Source organism: Colobus angolensis, unplaced genomic scaffold (assembly GCF_000951035.1).
Source record: "Colobus angolensis palliatus isolate OR3802 unplaced genomic scaffold, Cang.pa_1.0 Scaffold92, whole genome shotgun sequence".
In the NCBI taxonomy this organism is placed as follows: domain Eukaryota; kingdom Metazoa; phylum Chordata; class Mammalia; order Primates; family Cercopithecidae; genus Colobus; species Colobus angolensis.
Genome location: NW_012123154.1, coordinates 2,291,250 through 2,301,281, shown reverse-complemented (window position 1 = coordinate 2,301,281; position 10,032 = coordinate 2,291,250). Strand labels below are relative to the sequence as shown.

The following is a 10,032-nucleotide window of genomic DNA, read 5'->3' as shown; positions in this document are numbered from 1 at the left end:
TATATAGTACAGTTGATCCAATACCAGTAGAATACAAATTCTTCTCTAGTGTGCCCGGAACATTCTCCAGGAGAGTTCATATGTTAGGCTATAGTACACGTCTTAACACATTTAAAAAGACTGAGATCATACCAAGTATCTTTTCTGACCACAATGATATCAGACTAGCAATCAATAACATGAGTAATTTTGGAAAATTCACAAATACATAAAAATCAAACAATATACTTCCAAATAATGAGTTAAAGAACAAATTAAAAGGGAAGTTTAAATCTTGAGATAAATGAAAGTGGAAACACAACAAAACATAGATGCAAAAGTTCTCAACAAAATACTAGCACAAATAGTATTTCTCACAAAATACTAGGAATGTGATTGAGTTCTCAATCAAACTCAATAGCACATCAAAGGGATCATTTACCATACCAAGTGGCATTTATCCCAAGAATACAAGGATGGTTTAACATAACAGAAATCTATAAATGTGATACCACATTAATCTAAGAAAGGACAAAAACATATGATTCATATGAATAAATACAGAAAAAACATTTGACAAAATTTAACATCCTTTATGATAAAATGACTCTCAACACATTAGGTATTAAAAGAACGTACCTCAACACAATAAAGGCCATATATGACACACCTACATCAAACATCACACTCAATGGAGAAAAATTGAGAGCTTTTTCTCTAAGATCAGGAATAAGGCAACGATGTCCATTCTTGCTACTTTTATTCTGCATAGTCCTGAAAGTCATAGTTAGAGCAATTAGGCAAGAAAAAGAAATAAAATTATCCAAATTGAAAAGGAATAAATTGAATTGTCCCTGTTTGCAGATGCCATGACCCTACAAATAGAAAACCCTAAATATTTCACCAAAAATATGTTAGAACAAATGAATTTAATAAATTTGTGGGATACAAAATCAACATTCAAAAATCAATATTTCTATTCACTAATAACTACCTATCAAAAAATCAAAAAATAATCTCATTCACAATAGCATAATAATACTTAGCAATAAATTTATTGAAAGAGCTGAAAGGTCTGCAAACCGAAAACTATAAAACAGTGACTAAATATTTTGTAGAAGACAAAATCAATGGAAGATATCCTGTGTTCATGGATTGGAAAATTTAATATTGTTAAAATATTTATGTCATCCAAAGTAGTCTGCAGATTCAGTGCCATCCCTATCAAAATTCCAATGGCCCTTTCCACAGAAATAGAAAAGACAATTCTCAGATTCATATGAAAACCAAAAATACCTCCAAATAGCCAAATAAATCTTGAGCACATAAGAACAAAACTCCAGGCATCACACAACTTGATCTCAAAATCTACCACAAAGTAACAGTAATCAAAGCAATGCAGTACTGGTACAAAAGCAGACATACAGAATAACGGAAGAGAATAGAAAGCCCAGAGATAAAATCAGTCATTTAAGGTCAAATATATTCAGCAAAGGTGCCCAAAAGACACAACGAGGAAGACAGTTTCCTTAATAAATGCTACTGGGAATTTGAAGATCCACATGCAAAAGAATGAAGTTGGACCCTTATCTCACTCAATATAAAAAAAATGAACTCAAAGTGGATTAGAGACTTAAACTTAAGGCCTGAAGCTGTAAAATTCCTAGAGGAAAATACAGGGTAAGAGCTTCTTTACACTGTTCTGGCAAAGGTTTTTTTCAAATAATCCACAAAGCACTTGCAACAAAAGCAAAAATAGACAAATAAAATTGCATGAAACTAAAAAGTTTCAGCAGAGTAAAATAAACCATAGAGTGAGGAGACAGCCTATGGATTGGGAGAATATATCTGCAAACCATTTATCTCATAAGGGATTAATATCCAAAATATATAAGCAATTACAACAACAGAATAGTAAGAAAACAAATAATCTGATTTAAAAATGGCAAAAGACCTGAACAGACATTTTTTGAAACAAGACATACGAATGGCCAAGAGGTATGCAAAAGATGTTCAACACCCCCAACGCTGACACCGCCACCGGCATGAACGTGCAGACACTGGCAACCCCACGCCCTGGTGCCACCCCACCGCTGCTACAAATGCGCACAAGGATGTTGGCAGCCTCATCCACCCTGCGCTGCCAATGCTGCCTTTGGGAGCACAACCACCATGGAGGCCAACAGCGCCATGCTCACCAGTGCCCCACTCTCGCCATCACTGTTGCAAGCATGAGTGTGAGCACCAACACTGGAACCCCCCAATCCCTGCCCTCACCGCCAGCACCCCGCCCTTACCACACCACCACTGTAACTTGTGCAAGCTCAGCAGGTATGCGGCAGCCTTGCTTCTGACAGTACCCCAATCAGCTGAGGCGTGTGCACCTTGCTGTACCGCTGTGTTGCCCACGCCACTCCTTGGAGTGTTCTGGCCAGTGAACTGGAACCACTTCAGCCCCTCCAGTGCAGCAGATTCCTAACTTCCAGGGGCCAGAGAACAAAGCTGTGGGCCCAGGACCAGCTCCTCAGAGACAGAGCATGCAGCCCAAGAGTGCTGAGCTGACACTTAGCCCCCTAAAGTCTTCCAGAAACAAAGCAGTCAACTGAACCCACTTTATACCACAATCAAACCCTTGAGGTCATCAAATAGGTTAAAAGAAAAACCAACCCATCCAAAGGACAGCAATTTCAAATATTGAAGGAACATAAGCCCACACAAATGAGAAACAACCAGTGCAAGAACTCTGGCAACTCAACAAGCCAGAGTGTTTTCTTACCTCTGAACAATCACACTAGTTCCCCAGCAGTGATGGTTCATACCCAGGCTGAAATGGCTGAAATGACAGAAATAGAAATCAGAATATGGATAGGAACAAAGATGATCAAAATTTAGGAGAAAGTAAAAACCCAATCCAAGGACTCTAAGGAATATAATAAAACAATACAAGAGATGAAAGATGAAGTGGCCATTTTAAGAAAGAATCAAGCTGATCTTATAGTGCCGAAAAATTCACTTCAAGAATTCTATAACACACACTTCAAGAATTCTATAATACAACTGCAAGGATTAACAGCAGAATCAAGCAAGCTGAGGAAAGAAGCTCACCTCAAAGACCAGTTTTCTGAAATAACTGAGTCAGACAAAATAAAGAAGAAACAACAAAGAAGAATGAACCAAACCTGAGAAATGCGGAATTATGTAATGAAACAAAATCTATGACTTACTGTTGTCACTGAAACAGGGAGAGAAAGCAAGAAACTTGGAAAATATATTTCAGGGTATCATCCATGAAAATTTCCCAAACCTCACTAGAGACATCAACATTCAAATTCAGGAAAAGCAAAGAACCCCTATGAGATACTATACAAGATAACCATCCTCAAGACATATATTCGTCAGATTTCTCAAGGTCAAAATGAAAGAAAAAATGTTAAAGGCAGCTAGAGAGAAGGAACAGATCACCCACAAAGAGAACCCCATCAGGCTAACAGTGGATCTCTTAGCAGAAACCCTACAAGCCAGAAGAGATTGGGGGCCTATATTCAGCATTGGGAAAGAAAAGAAATTCCAACCATCAATTTCATATCTAGCCCAAGTTTCATAAGCAAAGGAGAAATAAGATCCTTTTGAGACGAGCAAATGCTAAGGGAATTCATTGCCACCAGACCTGCCTCACAGGAGGTCGTGAAGGGAGTGCTAAATATGGAAAGGAAAGACCATCACAAAAACACACTTAGGTAAAAGAGCCTTGACACTATAAAGCAACTCCACAATCAAGTCTACATAACAACCAGCCAATGACATGATGATAGGATCACGTTCGCACATATCAATATTAACCTTGAATATAAATAAGCTAAATACCCCAATTAAAAGGCACAGGGTGGCAAGTTGGATGAAGAATCAGGACTCAACTGTATGCTATACTCAAGAAATCCATCTCACATGCAATGATACTTACAGGCTTAAAGTAAAGAGATGGAGAAAAAGCTAAGCAAATGGAAAACAGAAAAAAAGAAGTGTTGCTATTCTAATTTCACACAAAACAGATTTTAAATCAACAAAGATCAAAAAAGACAAAGAAGGGCATTACATAATGGCAAAGGGTTCAATTCAACAAGAAGACCTAACTATCCTAAATATGTATGCACCCAACACAGGAGCATCCAGATTCATAAAGCAAATTCTTGGAGACCTACAAAGAGGCTTAAATAACCACACAATAATAGTTGGAGACTTCAACACCTCACTGACAGTATTAGACAAATCATGGAGGCAAAAAATTAACAAAGATATTCAGGACCCGAACTCGACATTTACCAAATGAATCTAAATGACACTCACAGAACTCTCTACCCAAAAACAGAACATACATTCTTCTTATCTGTGCATGGCACATACTCTAAAATTGACCACACAATCAGCCATAAAACAGTCTTTAACATATTATTAAAAAACCCCCACAAAATCATACCAACCACACTTTTGGACCACAGTGCAATAAAAATAGATATCAATACTAAGAAGATTGCTCAAAACCTTACAATTAAATGAAAATTAAATAATCTGCTCCTGAATGACTTTGCGTAAACAATGAAATTAAGGCAGAAATAAAAATCAGAAAAAGATACATAAAAAAAGAAAGAAGACAATAGACCAATATTCCTGATGAATATTGAGGCAAGAATTCTCAACAAAACACTAGCAAATTGAATTCAACAATACATTACAAAGATCATTTTATCATGTCCAAGTAGGATTTCTCCCAGGGATGCAAGGATGGTTTAAGATACAGAAACCAATCAATGTGGTACATCATATCAACATAATGAAGGACAAAAACTATATAATCATTTCAGTTGATGCTGAAAAAGCATTTGATAAAATTCAACATCCATTCATGATAAAAACCCTAAAAAATGAGTATAGAAGGAACGTACCTCAACATAATAAAAGCCATATGTGACAGACCCATAGCAGGCATGCTATTCACAATACCCAAGATTCAAAAGTAACCTAACTACCCATCAATGAATGAATGGATAAACAAAATTTGGTACTTATACACAATAGAGTACTTTTCAGCCATGAAAAAGAATTAGATTATCAGTGAAATAGAAAATAGTCAGCATTAGAGAAAATTCATAAAGACAAAATCTGGACCTTTGAAATGACCAACAAAAAGAATGCAGTTTAGTGTAGGTTCTATCTCAATATAGGTTAAGAAAATACATTCTTGTAGACACAGATTTTTCTTTCATCAAATAACTTCCAAGCTTCCTGAGTAGCTGGGACCACAGGAGCATGCCACCAGGCTGGCTAAGGTAACAGTATATAGATACATACTTCTCAGACCTAATTTTCAATTCTCTTAGAGTTGTTCTTAAATTATTCCACACTTGAGTACTTACTTTCCTGTATCGCTTGTAGATACCAAAGTAAATGCATTGATTGAGGAATGTTCTTAGTCTCCATGAAGTAGTCTCCCAAAAGAAAATCAACAGAAGGAAAATAAAGCCTGCACTACTCATGTCAATCAAATACTTTCCAATCATAGGCTCTTCCAAAGAATAAATATTCTTCTCAGTATCTGAAATTGGCAAAAAAGAAAATGCAAGACAGCTAATCTTAGTGCACCACATTGATACTATGAATGAACAAGAACTCGGAAAACAACAAAGAAAAAATATAGGATAAAATCAAATATTAGACTAAATTGAGACAAGGTATTTAGTGTGAGAAGTAATTATCCTGCTACAAAAATGCCATTTGAACAATAAATTTTGAAGATCAGCCTTCATTAACATAATGCATGGTAATTAAGTAAGCATATGTATATTAATATATTTATTTATATGTCTAATAATCATTGCTTGCTATGAGCAATATATCCCAAATCCTTTCAGAAATGTGAAATCTTAAGTTGCTAATTAGAAGAAAGCTTTAAAGTACAAATACTCTTGGAAAAGAAGACACACTCGCCTTTAAACAATGTAAAACTGACCATTAGCTGACACTTGTAAAACTTTCTTGGAAAGTTCATGAATAAAAGGCACAGAATTCCTGTTATAAGAAAATGATAGCCTGGCACAGTGGCTCATGCGTGTAATACCAACACTTTGGGAGGCCGAGGCACGCGGATCACCTGAGGTCAGGGCTTTGAGACCAGCCTGGACAACATAGTGAAATCTCGTCCCTACTAAAAACACAAAAATTAGCCAGGTGTGGTGGCTGGCACCTGCAATCCCAGCTACTTGGGAGGCTGAGGCAGGAGAATCACTTGAACCTAGGAGGCGGAGGTTGCAGTGAGCAGAGATCATGCCATTGCACTCCAGACTGGATGACAAAGCAAGACTCCATCTCAAAAAAAAAAAAAAAAAAAAAAAAAAATCTTGTTATAAGAAAATTATAAACTCTCCTCTCCTTGTTTTAAAAAAGGGTATCTTAGAATAGTTTTAGATTTACAGAAAAATTGTAGAGAGAGTAGAGAGCTCCATATATCCTGTACCCAGTATCCCTAATAACATATCTAGTAAGATACATGTTACAATTAATGAATATTAATACATTATTATAACATATCTAATTTATTCAGATTTCCTAGTTTTTAAAATATAATGTCCTTTTTCTGTTCCATGCTCCAATCCAGATACCACATTACATTTAATAGCCATGTCTTTTAGGTTCCTCTTGGCTGTGATAGTTTCTTGGATTTCTCTTATTTTTAATGGTATTGACATTTTTGAGGAGTACTGGGGGTCAGGTATTTTGTAGAATACGATCTGGGAGACCCTCAGTTGGGATCTATACAAGGTTTTTTTCATGATTAGAATGAGGTTATGGGTTTTTGGAAGGAATACTGCAAAGGTAAAGTTCAATCTTTATCACATCTAAAAGGAGAGCTCCATACACTCAAAGCGAATTATTTACTGCTGACGTTGCTCTTGGTCACTTGATTGAGGTGGTGTTTTTCAGTTTTCTCTGCTATAAGGTTTTTCCTTTCTTCCCCCTTTATATACTAGAAATTATATATTTGGATTCGAATAGATATATTTGAACATCATTTAAATAGATGTCAAAATAAATATCAGAATTACTTTAATAAATCAAAATAGACTTACAGGTATTATTGGTTATATTTTGGGTTATAATCCAGTACTACTTTATTTTGTTGCTCAAACTGTTCTAGTTTTGGCCACTGAACTCTCCCTTTTTCGGAATCACATTTTATAAGTCTTTGTCACTGATGTATAGAAATGCAATTGAATTTTATGTTTGTATTTATTTTGAGTTCAGCAACCACATTAATTATTACAGAATCTAATAGTTCATTAGGGGATTATTTCAGATTTCTGGGTAGACCATTATATCTACTATTATTTCATCTTTTACATTTCTCATACTTCAGAATTATGTTTTAAAAATACTTGACTCATACCAAAGACTATATGGTATATTTATGCATATATATATATATATATAATTTTTATTTTTTTTTGGAGACTGAGTCTCACTCTATCACCCAGGCTGGAGTCCAGTAGTACGATCTTGGCTCACTGCAACCTCCGCCTTCCAGGTTCAAGCGATTCTCCTGTCTCAGCCTCTTGAATAGCTGGGTGCATGCCACCACACCCAGCTAATTTTTGTATTTTTAGTAGAGACAGAGTTTCACCACGTTGGCCAGGCTGGTCTCGAACACCTGACCTCAAGTAATCTGCCCACCTCGGCCTCCTAAAGTGCTAGGATTACAGGCGTGAGCCACAATAATATCATAATGGCATCTATAAGCCAAGCCTCAAAATGAAAAGTTTACAAATATTGTAAACAGAATACTTATGTGATCCTTCACTTTTCTATTCTCCACAGGTAACTGCTATGATGAATTGTGTTCTGATTTCCTGTGTTAATTACATACAAGTTGATCTTTACATGTATGCACTACCAATATTTTAATTTCTAAATTTGAGCTTTTTAAAAACAGTATCGTACTCTCATATAGTTGTCTGAAGCCCATTTTCTCCTTATATCATTTCTAAAATTCTCAAACATAAAGTGAAATCGAAATAATAGTAATAAAATAAACACTGTTCCCTCTGTATAATATCAACATTGCTAACATTTTGACACATTTTCTGCCACCACCATAGGTGTATTCGTAAGTATGTTGCCTTTGTGTTTTTTAAAGGTTATTTTGTCATGTGCACCGTTTTTATTCCTTTTTGTCCTCCTTTCATACTTTGTATGTGTCCTACCTCTTTCTGGTGTGAACTGTGAATTCTCATGGACCATCAAAAATAGTAATTCTATGAAATGGTGTTAATGGTTTGAGAAGATGACATGGTTGCCTGGTTTATGACAGCTATTTCTGTTGGTAGAGTGAAATATAGTTTCTTTACATGTAAATGTGTTTTTACTGGGGAGTGTGTGATGGGGTGGTGGTGGTAGTGTGGATACAGTTTTCTGATTTCCTGATAGCCTTTTGGTTCTTCAGGACCCTTAACTTATGCTGTATGTTTTCTTCTTTCTGCGTCTCAAGTCTCCAAGGGACAATTCTATCTTCCAAATTGTACTGACTTTTCCCAGAAATTTTGTCTTCCCAAGAATGACAATCTTCCAAAAGTAATGAGACATCAAATCACAGATGTTAGAAGCTTAGAGCATCTAAGTAGAAAAAATGCCAATCCCTCCAACCACACTGAGATACATTCTAGTCACAAAAAGAATGCAGAGTGACAATAAACAATCTAAGGGCTCATCTTGTGATGTTAGAGAATTAATCCCCCAAATTTAGAATGTAGAAGAAAAAAATAATGTAGAAAATAAATTTTTAAAAATGCAATAAAAAATCAACAAAGTTGAAAACTTATTTTTTGAAGACTAAGAAGACTGATAAACTTCTTTTAAGACTGTTTAAAAAAACACAAGTGGCAAAAATTAGACAGAAATGAAAATGGAGACATCATTATTAATCCTACAGATGTTAAAAAGACCATAAGGTATCGTGAATAAATGTATTCCAATAAACTGGAAAATTTAGATGGAGTGAAATGGGTCCTGTAAAAACTCAACTAACAACTCCTCACCCAGATTATTAATAAGATACCCAAATAATTCTCACTTAGAAATGTGAACAATTAAAAACCTCCCCAAAGGACAATCTCCATGCATAATTAACTTCACATATGAATTACACCCTATTTAAGAGGGAAAACACCAAACATTTAAGAAGATATGTTGGTAGATACACAAAATTTTTGAGCAAATAAAAAATAGGAAGCACTTCTTACTTTATTTTTTATTTTATAAAGTTTATTTATTTATTTTTTTGAGATGGAGTCTCGCTCTGTTGCCCAGGCTGGAGTGCAGTGGGATGATCTCGGCTCACTGCAACCTCTGCCTCCCACGTTCAAGCGATAGTTGTGCCTCAGCTTCCCAAGTAGCTGGGATTACAGGCGTGCAACACCATGCCCAGCTAATTTTTGTATTTTTAGTAGAGACAGGATTTCACCATGTTAGCCAGGCTGGACTCAAACTCCTGACCTCAGGTAATCCACCTGCCTTGGTCTCCCAAAGTGTTGGAATTACAGGCATGAGCCACCATGCCCATCCTGTTTAATTTTTATACCAAAGGTTGGTAAGTATTTCACTAAAAATTCCCAGTAATTTTAGGTTAATCTTTTTAATAGACATAGACACAAGAATCCTTAATTAATATTAGTGAACTTAATCCACAATATATAACATTTAATATATCACAATAATGCTTGCTTTACCTAATTTATTACTTGATTTGTTATCATGTACCGTTGCAAATTCAGCTTATATAATTCACCATGTAGTTCAATGGAATAAATATGTAATTCAAGAGAACAAAGAAGAAAAGTTCAATAGAAGCAGTAAAAAACACCTGTTAAGATTGAACATGTATTCATAATTAAATAAACTAAACACAGAATAGAAAGAAACTTCTCGATTCTGATAAAGGGTTTCTATAGAAAGCATCATTCTTGATAGTAAAATATTATAATGATATCTTTTAAATTGAAATGAAAC

General features: G+C 35.3%; 1 protein-coding gene across 1 annotated transcript in view; it reads right to left on the bottom strand.

Annotated features, from left to right (window-relative positions):
• Nucleotides 1-10,032, bottom strand: part of LOC105504454 (ATP-binding cassette sub-family A member 3-like) — a 76,803-nt gene that overhangs the window by 32,429 nt on the left and 34,342 nt on the right. Inside the window, exon 4 of the mRNA XM_011931901.1 lies at nucleotides 5,391-5,569. Within this exon, the coding sequence (XP_011787291.1) occupies nucleotides 5,391-5,569 (179 nt within the window). The remainder of the gene's footprint in view (nucleotides 1-5,390; nucleotides 5,570-10,032) is intronic.